This window comes from Chenopodium album, chromosome 10 (genome assembly GCF_948465745.1).
Source record: "Chenopodium album chromosome 10, dcCheAlbu1.1, whole genome shotgun sequence".
Classification (NCBI taxonomy): Eukaryota; Viridiplantae; Streptophyta; class Magnoliopsida; order Caryophyllales; family Amaranthaceae; genus Chenopodium; species Chenopodium album.
In genome coordinates this window covers 10,800,100-10,816,368 of record NC_137843.1, presented here as the reverse complement: position 1 = coordinate 10,816,368, position 16,269 = coordinate 10,800,100, and the positions used below count along the sequence as shown (strand labels likewise).

The 16,269-nt window shown below is 32.9% G+C and overlaps 1 protein-coding gene across 1 annotated transcript; it reads left to right on the top strand.

The window, feature by feature from the left end:
• Positions 1 to 94: 94 nt before the first annotated feature.
• Positions 95 to 1,560, top strand: LOC145564795 (aspartic proteinase nepenthesin-2-like). The gene is made up of 2 exons (XM_081624994.1): positions 95 to 464; positions 1,187 to 1,560. Exons 1-2 carry the CDS (start codon positions 95 to 97, stop codon positions 1,558 to 1,560), a joined length of 744 nt encoding a protein of 247 aa, XP_081481120.1.
• The last annotated feature ends 14,709 nt before the right edge of the window (positions 1,561 to 16,269 follow it).

Genomic DNA, 16,269 nt, shown 5'->3' with positions numbered 1-16,269 from the left:
CATGACATGGTATCTTTCAAAATTATCATCGAAATCCCCAAACGAAGTGAGTGAGATAGGTTATAATAGAGACACACGTGGACACATAGTAAGAATGTATATGGGTGATCCTCTACAAATGGTGTATGGAGAATTCGACACGGGAAGTAGTTTGACATGGTTCAAATGCAATCAACCTATTGATAAACCTGAATACTGGTACTTTAACCAAACACAATCAGCTAGCTATCGCATTATAAGTTGTACTGACCAGCAAAAGTGTAGCACTTATAAAAAAGGGTTTATCAAAGGTTGCGACAAAACAGCGGGGTGTGTATTTGATATTACATATGCAGATAAAGACTGGGCTACCGGATATTTGTCTGTGGATGACATTACATTTAGAATCGGTTATGTTAAGACATTGGTACAATTCAAGTTTGGATGTGGTTATCTTGACACCTCCCAACTACCGGGGATTATAGGTACGCGAGCTCTCTAATTCTTAATTAATCACTCCGTCAAACTTGATACAAATGTTAATACACTATTACACTAGTTTAATCTTAAATGTATATGTTTAAATATTGTTAAAAAAAATTTCAAAAAGTTGATATTATGAAACTTTATATTAATTCCTATTTCACAATATATTTCTTGATGATTTTTTTTTTTATATGTACACTGCTAAAAAAAACGATGGTCAAAATTAGTATAAATAGTGAAAAAAAATTCAAATGTGTCAATTATTTAGGAATGTAAGAAGTATTTAAATGAACCATAAAGGCATTATAAATATCACATTTGTCGTAGGTCTCTAGTTTTGATCCCCCGACCAATTATTAGGCCATGTTTAGTTTACTTTATTTTGGCTAATCTGATCTTACTTTTTCTGGACGAATTTGAACTTATTTAACCTGATTTGATTTTTTATTTCTTTTTTGATCATATCAAATTAAAGTTAATAGCCTTATTTGACCACACATTGACCATGTATATATGCTAATCAATAAAGAATAAGTATCAGAGTGGGATCTTATTAAATTCACAATATATAATATGTACTTTCTCCATTTTTATTTACTTGTAACACCAATAATAAATAAGTAATGAATTATTACGATTTAAATTTTATAACTTAATTCATTCATTTACCTAATCTAAATCACTTTCTTAAAAATTAGTTGACATAATGTGTTAAATTCAGGTGCAAACAACAATGAGTACTCTCTCCCAAGACAACTTAACGCAGATGACCCCAAGTTTTCATACTGCATATCAAGTGACCTAAGTCAAATCAATGTCATCTTATTTGGCCCCAAAGCAAGGATCCATGGCCAACCCGTAAAAATGTTGAGAAACATCAACAATGATAATTATTTCATTGAAGTCCTTGGCGTCACAGTGAATAATGAGGAGATAGATGTGGATTCATCAGTATTCCAGATGTCAAAATACGGAACAAGAGGCTTCATCATAGATTCAGGCACCGCCTCAACTTGGTTAACCTCAGAGGCTTTCGACGCCATGATGAAGAAGATGGTTCAATTGTTTGGTCCTCCAGTCCAATACACGATTTAGGGTAACGCACATTTTGAGATTTGTTACGACAGTGGAAAGTTTGTAAACGGGACGCCGCCTGTTATAGGATTTGAGTTCGAGGATTATTGCTTGAGATTGCGGAAAGTAATATGTGGTTTAAGGTTCCAAGTTCAACCTTGCAATGTTTGCTAATAATTAATGGAAAGGACGACACCATATCCACCCTTGGAAATTATCAACTTCTTGATGTTAATGTTGGGTATGATCCTAATAAAGGAGCCTTGTATTTTGGTAAGATCAAATGCCCTAATCCTTGAGATTTTTTGTTTAGATTTGAAATATAACAAAATGTTCTTAATTGCATTTCATATGGGTTGTTTTGGATTCAATAATTGATGCCCAATTTGCTACGATTTTTTTTTTTTTTTTATTCATTCATTTGATGCCCTTTTTTATTTTATGATTACATGTTGTAGAATTGCATAAACATACGGCTTGACTTTCATTAATTGAGGGCAAAACATATATATACAATGCTAATCCCTAGAATTACCTTAACTAAGGTTACAAGGATTAGGAAATAATCTAAAAGATAACTACCAAAAATATTCCACAAAATATATACCCTCAATACTCCCCCCCCCCCCCCCCCCTCAAGTTGGAGCACGAGTGTCATAAGTGCCCAACTTGGATAGAAGATATAGCCAAACTGAGACTTCCTAAGTGCCTTTGTGAAGAGATCAGCCAATTGAGAAGTTGTAGGAACATAAGAAGGAGAGATCAAGCCCTCAACAATCGCATCTCGAACGAAGTGACAATCAACTTCAATGTGTTTGGTTCTTTCATGAAAAACCGGATTCTTGGCGATGTGCAAAGCAGATTGACTATCACAAAACAACTTGATTGCCTTAGGGTGTTGCACACCCAAACTCAACAACAAACCTTTGAGCCACTTGAGCTCACAAGTGACTACAAACATTGATCTGTATTCAGCCTCTGAAGAAGATGTCGCCATAGTGGGTTGCTTTTTAGTCTTCCAAAAGATAGGCGAATGCCCCAAAAACACCAACCAACCTGTGATAGAGCGACGAGTTAGGGGACAAGCCGCCCAATCTAAATCACACCAACCTTGCAAGGTGAGATTACTTGTAGCACTCAACAAGATACCTTGACCCGGGGTACCTTTCAAATAACGAACAACACGAAGAGCTGCTTCCCAATGCTCAATGTGCGGCTCTTGCATAAACTGAGACAAGATATGAACGGAGTATGCTAAATCCAGTCTAGTTACCGCACGGTAGATCAAACGACCAACAAGCCTACGATACACCTTCGGATCCGCAAGAAGCTCACCTGTGGCACGGCCGAGCTTGTGATTTTGCTCCATGGGAAAACCACTCGGCTTTGCCCCTAATAAACCTGCTTCAGAAATAATGTCCAGAGTATATTTTCGTTGACATAAAAATAAACCCGAAGCACTACGAGCAACTTCTATGCCCAAAAAATACTTTAAAGGACCAAGATCCTTCATTTTGAAACAGTCACTGAGATAAGCCTTGAAACCAACAAGTGCATCGGAATGATTACCAGAAATAATAAGGTCATCAACGTATACTAAGACATTAATCTCAACCTTGCCTTTAGTATATGTAAATAGAGAATAATCAGAGTAAGATTGAATGAGGTCGTACCCTTTCAAAGTCGTTGTTAGTTTTGCAAACCAACACCTCGGTGCTTGTTTCAACCCATATAAGGACTTTCTCAAGCGACACACTAATGATGGATCTGCACCCTCAAACCCGGGAGGTAATTTCATGTATACCTCCTCAGCAAGATCGCCATGCAAAAAGGAATTATGCACATCCATTTGATGAAGTTCCCAATTCTTTGATGCTGCAATTGCAAGAAAAGCCCGAACGGTGGTCATATTTGCAACTGGAGCGAACGTTTCACCATAATACATGCCTTCCTGCTGATGATTACCAAAAACAACTAAACGAGATTTAAGTCTTTCAACATCACCATTAAACAAATATTTTGTCTCGTATACCCATTGACTCCGTAGAGCACGTTTACCGGGAGGAAGGTGCTCTAAGGTCCAAGTACCATTATCTTCCAAGGCTCTAATTTCTTCCTGCATAGATTGTCGCCAACCCTCATGTTTCATGGCTTCTTTAAAAGATTTCGGATCATGTCCACCATAGCAACAAACATCAAAAACGTACGAAAAACCTCCGTTTTATCATTCAATAAATAAATCCAAACGACCCTAGAATAATCATCAACTATTGTCAAAAAATAACGAGCTCCGCATGACGAAACATGTCTATACGGACCCCACAAATCACAATGAATTTTTTCAAAAATTATAGATTCTTTATTGTCACTCAAAGGAAAACTATCTCTAGGATGTTTAGCACGCATACATACTTCACATCCTTTATCTAAACAAGCTTTATTACTAACTGTGGGAAGTAACTTAACTACTTTCTCATAAGGATGATCCATACAACGATGCCACAACTCCAACTCTGAATTTGCAGCAAGAGTACTCACATGATGCACCAAATCTGATTTTCTAAAGTAATACAATCCGTCCCTCCTAGTTCCCGTTCCAATCAGCTCCTTCGTTTGGTCCTGTATAGCACACATAAAAGAATTAAATTGGACTGTACAATTAAGATCATCATTGAGTTGCGAAACAGAAATCAATTTACAACTCAAATTAGGGACATAGAGTACTCCAGTGAGAGTAATCTTGTCTGATAAACAAACAGAGCCAATGAGAGATGCCGACACAGTGTCTCCATTAGGTAACCCAACCGGACAGTCAAAACTTTTTGTATCAAAAAGCCAACATTTTTCTCCGGTTACGTGATGCGTAGCTCCTGTGTCAATAATCCAAGAGGTATCATCAAACTTACCACTCAATCGATTATCAGAAATTGTTGCATTACCCATCAATCCCGTAATTGCCTTCCATTGTTCACTGGAAAATAGCCAACCCGAAGCAAAAGAGCTTGTGTCGTCTGTGCTCGAGCCACTGCCCGTGACCGCATTGGCCTTCACCGGACCACCACGACCACGACCTGCCGAAGGTTGCCCCCCTGATTGCCGGCAACCCCTTCCGGTTAGCCATATTTATCATAGCAACAGTTCTCTTCATGCCCCCTTTTTTTACAAAAATTACAGATTTTATCTGACCAACACTTGGTGGTCTCATGTCCCACCTTCTTGCACTTCTCACACACCGGAACATGCTACCTATATGAACCGCCACGCCCCCTCCCTGCACCAGTCCGTACAGCAAAACCCAGCGCCATGGGAGGCTCCTCTTTTGAGGCGAGCAATTCCTCGTACCTTCTCATCTTAAGAAACATGTTGATATTCCATGTTTAAAGAGGGCATAGGGTCTTGGGATAGCAAAGTAGATCGAAGGGAGGCATAATAATCAGAGTATAAGCCTAACAAAAATTGTTGGAGACAATCCCCGTCACGACGATCGATATGTTGTTTTCCCACATTACATGAACACTTTCCACAGTTGCAAGAAATTAAAGGTTCAAGTCTATCAAGTTCATCCCACAGAACACACAATTTACTATAATACACCGCAACCGTCATATTCTTCAATTGCTCACATCGATTAATGTCAGATTTTATTTGTTGAATTCTTGGTCCATTAAACAAAAACGTTCATGTAAATCATCCCAAAGTTTCTTTACATCATCATATTGAGAAAGCATAGATTTTACCTCCGGGTTAATAAAGGATATCATATAGCTAATAAAGGATATCATCCAGTTAGTGGAGGATATCATCAAGTCAATAGAGGATATCATCCCGCCAATTGAGGATATTAAAAATCCGCATTTTGTCAGTCCGGACTGGCGCAATACCTTCTCATAATTTATTAACATGATCATTCATGTAATATATTGTTGGATTTGTTACAATGTCTACTTTCATAATTAATTTTGTAATATTTTTTTTATTAATTTTTAATAAAAGATATTTATGGTTAAAGTTATGCCTCGACAAGTGTAATAGATCAAGTGATACATTAAGGGTGTGTTCTATTCACCTGATTTTCACTGATCTGAACTTATCTTAACTTATCTGAAATTACCTAAACTTATCTGAACTTATAAGACCTTATTAAAACTTACTTTAGTTGTAATTAGTAGTTGGGTAACCCTTATCAGAACTTATTAAACCTGAACTAAACTTAACTGAACTTATTACACCTAAAATAAGTGAAAATAAGGTGAATAGAACATACCATAATAATAATAATAATAATAATAATAATAATAATAATAATAATAATAATTAAAAAAAAAAAGAGGGAGTATTTTCCTAATGTGCTAAATTTTCTCATATAAATTCCCTTTTGTCAACCTACAGAGTATATTACAACATTTGAATAATACACTACCTTTGTTTCATATTATGTGCAACATTTATAATTTTTTTTTAGAGAACACCTATATTTTATAAGGTTAAGGGGTTACGCCCCTATTGTCATATGGTTTGGGATGGAATTTCCTTTTATCTTACGAAGTCGATCGATTCTCTCTTATAAACGGGTTCGATCCATACTCGTATTTAAAATGGTATCACGAGCCATCGTGCATTGGATCATAGGTTCAAATCTCAGTAAAATACAACCTTGTTGGTTGGAGAGACAATCTAATGCTTCTTTGTAATTGTGATGATTTCTATCTAATAATTCATCTTATTATATTCGAAAAATTGATAAATTTTAAAACCCTGTATATTTTTTACCAGTGTAACAATTTTATTAGAAATTTATTATATATATTACCCTGGATTTTTAAATACGAAAAGTCTCCTTCAATAATAAAAGGACACAAATCTTGTCTTTCATAAGAGATTGAAAACCTTTTCTTTCGAGGGAGAAAATTTTCTCTAAAGAAGCAGTATAATTATTCACCTAAAAAAAAAAAAAAAAAAAAAAAAACTCTAATGAAGCAAACATCATGGCTTTTCACTGACAAAAGCCCTTTCAAAACTCAATAATTGAGACTTGGGCCTAAGAGAGACGAAGAGAAGAGAATGTAAGCTATCATCCTAAGCATATACTTCCTCCGTTTCTTATTAGTTGACAAGTTTCTTTAGTCACGTTTTCCAATGCACAAATCCAAACGTTAATATCTTTAATTACCGATAAGCAAAAATTATAAAAAGTTAATATTTAGAAAATATATACCGTGATGAATCTAACAAGATCCACATGGCTATATTTTGCATTATGTATAAATCATAAAACACAGTCAAAGAGGAGTGTGTGAATAGTGCTAAAGTCAAAACGTGTCAACTAAAAAAAGACGGAGGTAGTATAACTTAATTTTTTTTCCTTGTTTAATTTAGTATTAATTACTTCATTTTTTTTAATTTTGTCACATGTAGAGGCATTATTGATAGGATTGAGAGAAAAATACATATACATATACATATACATATATTTATATTTGATTAAAAATAAGTTAAGTGACTCTACCATCATACCACTGTTTCCTTGGAAAAAAACTTGTGTGGATCTGATTAACAATAATGTGAACATGAGGTTCATACGCACGCAATTGATGTTATGTGGAACATAATAACCCTAATTATAGCATAGTGTTTTTTATTGAAAGTTGTGTGACCTTAACATTATTGTGAACCTAAGATACACACACGCGTGTCAGCCGACGTTATGTTATGTTGAACACAGTGACCCTAATTTTGACATATTGACCTTCATTATTCATATTGACCAGTTGTAGACATCTACTTTTGGCCTCCTGTCCCGACAAGAACTGCTATGACGATAAATAACAAAACCATCTTTATGTTGAATCAACGTGAAAAATGCTTATGGATAACTAATTGAGCCACAAGAATGCAAAATAACTTGCCAAACCCAAAAAAAAATGAATTAAGGTCCAGGTCAACTAAGCCCGATCATAATTAGGCTTAAGCCCGAGGTTAAAACCTAATTATGACGGATTTAGAGGCGCCTAGGTTAAAAATCAATGCTGCCGCAGAGAAATCCGCGCGCGTCTCAATGAGTCGCGCTGTTCAGGCGCGCGCAACTCACAAGGTTGCGCGTGACACCCGGCGCAATCTCTAGTGATGCGCTTGTGGAAGATTCAGAATTTCATAAAAATATAAAATCGAATCTTACCATAATACCGCGCACAAGACATTCAATTGCGCTGCTCATAGCAGCACATCTAAATCACTTGCACTGGCCTGTCACGCGCAACCCATTCAAATGCGTGCGACACCTGCTGCAACAGAATACGTGAAACCCTAAATGAATCCATTCTCTATAAATAGAGGTTTCGTACGATGCTAAAACAAGCATAAATTAACCTAAAACTCTGGCAGAAACTTTGCGAACTTGTGTACTCTTAACCCTCATGTCCTAAACACTCACTCTCTCAATACTTGTTACTACGGTGGAGGTTCCCGAACAAGGAGTCCATAAGTGTTCTAAATGAAGATCTAGCAAGGAGAAGTGGTAAATTCCCGAGCACTTAGATCAATCACCTTTATTTCCTTGTTTAAATAACCTTTAATTAATTAGTATTGTTTGATCACCTTAAACGGACTTTTAATCCACATAGCATCCTGTCTTAAATAAAGAATAGAATTGAATAATTAATTGTTGATTGATCACCTAAGTCAAGGCGAATTTTGTTTATTTTTTGTTCTTTTCACGAATTTTGATTAAATAAGAATAACGACCTTTGCAATGTAATTCCTACGTGATTGATGCTTGTAAATAAAATCAACTAACTTAGTTTTAGGTATCACGTTGGATATATTGTTTGTGATGAAATTGTGAAAAAAGAAGAGCTAGTAAAGGTCGTACTAAGGCTAGGATAGCGATTCCCCCCTAAAGGGAATGTTATTTTAATACCCTCGCTCCCGAACTCATTTCTGGTACATGTAGACCAATTTGGGCATGGGTAAACTTACGATTCGTGCTAAATATCCCTTGAACTCTACTTGGGAGAAAGGCATGAACGAGGTTTATGAGTTTTCCCAAAACTCATTGGCGACTCCTACTTATTTCTTGCAAAAAGCGTAATGATAAAATCAATTCTAATTCAAGGTCCCCAATCAGTCAAGAATTCATTCCTAATACACCCTAACAAGTGTAAAGTCCTAGGCTTTTAAAAGGCCATGGACATTTAAGGAGAAGGATCCCCTACGATGGGCACACCCTCCTTACACCAGTATATTAAACTTTCATTAAAAAAAAAATTAAAAACAAAAAAAAAAACTTCTCACCTTTATAATAATATAATGGCTTTTATTTTAACATAATAACCTCTATGTTAATGATTTTTTTTATTGATAAAATAATACTGCTATAATGTCTCTAATATAATTAGTGGTCCACTATAAATTAATGTGAACCATGGTTATTTAAAAGCTATATGTTTCCTTTGCTTTAATCACAAAATCCGCTAGATGATCTTCTGAAATAAGTATTCTTGATTCCTTTCCTCTTTTTTCGATTCCAGTAATCCAATATTTCCTTGTGATAATAACATAATGTATGCAATTATGGAAATCAAACACAGAAACATTTCGATTTTTAGGATACATCTATAAGCAAAATTTTAAATGAATTGAATCTATCCATTTTATTTCTGTAAAGTGATCACTAACTAGTACAATGCATACATGTATCAATTGAACCTAAGTTTTCACAATATTCACTTAAAGTTTTAAAAAATACGTTCAATTTTCAGTTACAACCATATATAATTTTAGCTATTTTCCATTGCATCAAAATGCTTTCTAACATTCTATCTTTCACCACATTATCAATCATATATTTAGCTACCTTTTCTCCTCTTACTAAAGGCTTAATTGCACCATTAATCCCACCCTTATCTCCCGAATCACCACTCTACACTCAGTACTCGAAGCCAACAACATTACCATCCCATCAACTACAGCAAATATAACCTTAGAAAGATTAGCGGGATACGATTACTTTAACCGAACACAATCAGCTAGCTATCGCATTATAAGTTGTACTGACCAGCAAAGGTGCGACATTGAAAAAGGGTATCCGTATATCAAAGGTTGTGACGATGATACACAAGGGGGTAAATTTGATATTACGTATGAAGATGGAGAATGGACTACCGGATATCTTTCAACAGATCATACCACATTTAGAATCGGTTATGTTATGACATTGGTACAATTCAGGTTTGGGTGTAGTTATCTTGACACCGCCAAATTGCCGGGGATTATAGGTATGTAAATGAACCATAAAGTCATTACAAATATCATATTTGTCATAGGTCTCTGGCTTTGATCCTCGGGCCAATTATTAGATCCTGTTTAGTTTATTTTATTTTTGATTATTTGATCTGATTTTTTCTCAACAGATCTGAATTTATTTTTTCATATCTAATTTGACCTAAACTTTTTATTTTTTATCATATCAATTTAATTTAATTGTCTTATTTGACCAAACTTTGACCTTATATATATACTTCTTACCTGATTTTTTAAGTGTTACACATACAAAACACATTCATGTTTTTAGTTATTACACTTCTTTTCTTGACAACAAGTTGTTTTTTACTCCTTCCATTTTTAAATACTTGCTCCACTTTCCTTTTTTGGCCGTTTTTAAATATTTGCTCCATTTCCTTATTTGGAAACCTTTTACTATATTTAATTCATTGTTCTCACTTAGTGGACCCAACATAAATCATATTTTATTAATTTTATATTCTCTCTCCTCCAATTCTCTCCGCTACTTTTGCTTTTTACAATTTTATTCTTCTACCTACCACACGACCTCCATATTTTATTACTTTACTCCAATTTCTCCTACAACTCCGTGCATAGAGAAATGGAGCAAGTATTTAAAAATGGAGGAAGTAATATTATATCTCTCCTTTCATGGTCTCACACAAATCCACTACTATTTTTTATTATATTTTCCTCTCACGTTTATTACTTTTCAATAAACTATTAACTTCACTATTTTATTCTATTTTACAATTTTTTAATACTCCAACTACCCTACTTACCTCTTAATTTATTTAATTCGATTAAATTGCCTAAAACTAGGTGCCAGTTAAAGTGTAACACTTAAAAAAACTATCGAGGGAATACGCTAATCAATAAAGAATATCAAGTAGGATCTTTTAAGATTTGTAATAATACATATTTCCTCCGTTTTTATATACTTGCAACACACTACTTTGACAAGCATTTAAGAAAGATATTAGACTAGATAAACATACAAATTAATTGTCAAAATTTTACCACCAATAAGAAAAAAGTAATAAATTATCATGTTATTTGACGTGTGGTTTTTATTTTTCTTCGGTTCCATATTAATTGACATATTTTGACTTTTAACACTAATACAGTTGAATTTATACATTGACAAACATAATTAGAGTATAATAATATAAAAAAATTAATGTGTCAACTAATTTTTTTGAATTATCATAATGTGTTAAATTCAGGTGAAGACAACAATGAGGACTCACTTCTAAGACAACTATACGCAAATAAAAATTCTAGCGTAGTCGTCGACTACGGATGACTGCGGACGACTATGGTCGACTAAAATAAGAGATTAAATCTCAACCGTTTATTTATTAATTGACTAAACCTAGGCGTCCAATTCGACACCTTAAAAAAAACAGTCATCAAGTCTAGTCATCAAGTCTTTTTTTTTTTTTTTACAACCTAGTCATCAAGTCATTAAGTCTTGTTTGGTTAACATTTTTGGTTCAACTTTTTTTTTTAATATTTTTATTTTATAAAATTGAATAAAAATATCTTCCAAATAATAAATATTCATCTTAAACCTATATCATCTAAAACCTTCATGTTCAACCTACAACATTCATTCTTCTAGTTCAAATTAATTAAATTCTTATATTTAGTTTAATTTCATAAATTATAATCAATTTATTTATTTGTATCATTGTTTAAAAATTCACTTAATTTATATTTTGATTTAGTCAATTAATTTTGTTAGATGAATTCGTCAATAAAAACTTCAAAGTTCTAAAAATTATCAAGTTATAGTAATTTATTTAAAGATTCGAATAATCCTTTATTAGGTGCGTGTTTTGGGAAACAAATATTACACTATATTGATTATGGGGTGTTTTTTTAGGTAACGATATTATAAGATATTTTATTAAATTTAGTTGTTACAATTATATTAATAAATAATAAAAAAAAATTGATTTATTCGTTTAATTACAAAAAAAATAATAAAACTGATTTTTTATTTTTTTGAAGGTAAAAAAACCAAAATTAAAAAGAAGTGTTTTTATTTTTTTTTAAAAAAAGAAGCGTTATCTATTATTTAATTTTTGTTTGAAATAAAGATATATATTGGGGGTGTTAAATACCGCCGTCCAAATTTATCGCCACCGCCATCATTTCAAGCAAACTGACAATCTTTCCCTTACTAACTTTTTTCCCCATTTTCATTCTCTAACATTAGTCCATCAACCACAACTCTGTCTACCACCACCTTCTACACCGGACAACCACAACGACGGCGAAAGTTGACGAGAACAAAATTTGATCGAGGTGGCTCGACGGAAAAAGAACTAGGGGTCAATCGGAGCTCCACGGTAATCGGCTTTGATCTCCGGTTACTGTGGACGGTAACCGGTTTTGGGCTCCGGTAACCATGGTCAACCGGAGGCCAAAACCGGTTACCGTCCACAGTAACTGGAGGCCAAAACCGGTTACCCTCCACGGTAACCGATTACCGTGGATGGTAATCGGAGCCCAATTCAAAATTTGCTCAGTTTTCTTCAAAAAAAAATTAAAAAATGGTGGCTGGTAACCAGAGGTGAAAACTGGTTGTCCACCACCGGTAACCGAACGCCAAATCCGATTGACCGCCCCTGGTAACCGGAGGTGACAATTGGTTCCCGGCGCGGTCAACCGGATTTGTTCACCGGTTATGGTGCTGGCAACCGGTTTTCACCTCCGGTTACTAGCCACTTATTGCATAATAAAAACAGATCGAAAAAAAAACGGAAACTACTTACCTCCTTTCCACTCATTCCGCCGTCGCCGCCGCCACTGCCTGAGCTCGCCGAAAATTATTTCCCGGTAAACCACAAATATGTGGTTGTGTGGTAAAAAAGGTGGGTGGTTGGTGTTTGTCTTCTCGAGGAGTAGAGAGAATTAAAAAAAAATAAGGGTGAAAAACGGGTTTGGGTTTAGTAAGGGCAAAATTGTCAGTTTGCTCGAAATGATGCCGGTGGCGATAAATTTGGACGACGGTATTTAGCATTTCACTACATTTATTCAGCTAAAGTTTTTTTTTTTTTGAAGAAATTATCCAATTTAATTACATTTATTCAATTTTTTTAAAAAAACAAATAAATTTTGGAAAAAATTAATTTCTTTTTTTTTAAACAACGTGTTATTTCTTTTCAGTTTTTTTTGTCTCTTTTTTTTTATGGGCAGTTTTTTATCTCACTAATTTTTTTTTAAAAAAAATATACGTTGTTTCTTGTTTTCAATTTTAAATTTATTTTAAATCCTTGGTTTTAGTTGGGTAGTTTTTCATTTTAAAAAAAATTAGTTGGGTAGTTAAATTATATTATTTTCTTACTATTTTTTTACTAACTCGAAAATTCAATTTGCATATTCATTTAAAAATGGAAACAATTTACATATTTGGTAAAAAAAAAATTGTACAATATATATTAATCCGTCTCAACCTTCTCATTGAACTAATTCCAACTATATATATACCGAGTACATAGAGTATCTAATGGTCATCATATGTAAAGGTTATGGTTGTTAATTTAGCATGAAATTCAATAAAAATATGACCGATCTTGTTATAGTGGTTGCATTCGTATAATTATGGTAATTTTGAACTTATAAATTATAAATTGGCTTTCAATTTCAATTTTAAAATATCAATGAAAAATTATTAACAATAAATGAATTAATTCAAAAGGCAATATAATTGAAATTACTTCAATAAAAAAAATAGAAGTTTTTAAAGTTGCAAAATTACATTAGTGTCATAAATATATTGTGGGAAATAAGATTTGAACCAAGATCCTCTGATAAAATCAATAAATAATACACCATTTTTTTAAATAAAGATTGATAACAATACACCATCTTAGCTAAAGTTTAATGGTTAAAAAATACAAAAAATAAAATTAAATTAACTTTAATAGTGGTACTTTGCATTACAATGCTTTAGGACGTGTTCACATTTACTGAACTGAGCTGAACTGAACTGAATTGATTGGAGCTGAACTGAACTGAATAGAGCTGAAATGAATATTTTATGAAATAAGGAAATTAGGAGCTGAATTGATTTAAACTGATTAGGAACTGAACTGAACTAATTGGAGTTTAACTGAACTGAAGTGAACTAAATTAAACTGAAATTAAGCTGAAGTGAACAGGCCCTTAGTGGTACATCATAGTTATAACATATACAGAATTATAAATACATTAATTGTTAATTTTGACGGTTCACGTAAAAATTTTCTGATCTATACTAATATTTAATAACTGAAAACTTAAAAGAATTTAGAGTGTCACGTGTCATTTTTGTTTTCCAATTTTTTTATTTTTCTTATTATTTATTTAATATATGCCTTTTCATTCTAATGTTCAATTTTTTCCCAAATGACACTTTATTACTCTTAAATTTCTTCCCAAACAATTAGTTTCTTCTTTCAAAATTCATACAAAAACTAACTTTTATACGATAATTCTTTAATCAACCAACCCTTCACTAAAAAACATTTAATCAAAAAGTTAAACTCGTGCATTGCACAGGGTAAATACTAGTATTTTTAAAATTTGATATTAACATTTTTATACCACTTTCGTATGTGATATAGTGAAAAAGTTGGTATATGTTTATCGTTTGAACTACCAAAATTATCACTTAAAATTTAATGATTATATATTTTTTTTTAATAATAATGATGTTAATTTGATATTCCAATTCAAAATCTCAATATAAACTTGGATCGTTGTGTTTGGTAATGTTTTGGGCGAGTAACTATTTTCAGTGCTTAATTTTGGGCTTTCTTCTTTAATAAGAACCATAATTATTCTAATAAGACCTTGGTTAGATAGATTAGCAATAAATCTAGTCAAGAGTACCAAAAATGGATGTGATTATCCGAAATAACCATAAACTTCTGTATTTTGTAAAAAAAAAAAAAAAAAAAAAAAATTTAAACCACTTCATTTTAGATACGCCCAAATATAACTTTGGTATACCCAAAAGGGGAATCATTTTATACAACATAATCTATGTGTTAATCAATTCTTATATTTGTTAATCTACCAAACCTGATTGACTAATTATAAAATTCGAATTTTGGTACGCCTAAAATTCAATTGGGGATATTTAAATGAAAATTTATTCAAGCTGTAAGGGTCGTGAGTTTTGTTCTATGCAAGAGTAATTCGTTGCGAACAATATGACCAATTAATAATCAAAACTGGTAGGTTTCTTAATTGCGTGTATAAATTCGATAATTATCCTTCGATTAAAGGAAAACTAATCTGAAATTTTGGGACTAAATTGTAGTCGTTTGGGACTGCCTAATTTTGTTCTTTGTTACGTAATATGAACATTCAAGTATATATTTTCTCGTATCCCTAAATTAATTTAAGAAAAGGGGTTTCTCAATCTAAACAACAATCATTATGTAATAAGTTATGTTTTGGCCAAGAAACAATTTTCATCATTTAGATTCGGTCGATTTTTTAATCTAATAAGAACCGTGATTAAGCTCATGAGACCATGGTTATATAAAGTTGTAATAATTTAGTCAAGAATGCTAAAAACGGATGTGATTATCCAAAATAACTTTATACTTCTCTATATTGTAAAAAATAAAAAATAAAATAAAAAAATTATTGAACCACTTTGTTTTTTGTATGCCCAAATAAATATAACTTAGGTATATACAACTTGGGAAACATTTTATACACTGCGATGTTTTAATCAAGTCTTATCTTAGTCTTAGTCAATCCTTCTTAGTAACAAAAAAAATCAACTTTTGGGTACGCCCAAAATTAAATTGGGGATACCTAAAAGCGAAATTTATGTATGTAAGCTCTATAGGGGTTGAGAGTTTTTTTCTACGCAAGAGTAACCCTCCGTCAAGAAAATTAGGACTAATCGAATTTGCTAGGATTCTTGCACGTATGAATCTCGATAATAATCCTTTAATTAAACGCAAACTGATATTTAGCGTTTTATTTTGGGACTAACTAATAGTCGTTTGGGACTACCTAGTTGTGCTCATTATTATTGCATACTACATACATTCAAGTATATGTTTTAACAATGTCTTACATTTGTCAATCGTCCTGACTGTCTAATAAAATTCGAATTTTGGGTATACCGAAAAATAAATTGGGGATGCCTAAAAGCGAAATTTATGAACATTGTAGGTGCTGTGAGTTTTCTTCTAATCAAGGTTAATCCGTTGCAAAATATAGGACTAATAGACAAAATTGCTAGGATTCTTGCGTGTATGAATTTCAATATTTGTCATTGATTAAAAGCAAACATATCTTTAGCGTTGTATTTTGGGACTACTAGTAGTCGTTTGGGACCGCCTAGTTGTGTTCTTTGTTACGTACTACGTAGATTCAAGTATATGCTTTCTTGGTACCTAAATAAATTTATGGTAAGGGGTTTCTTAATCTAAA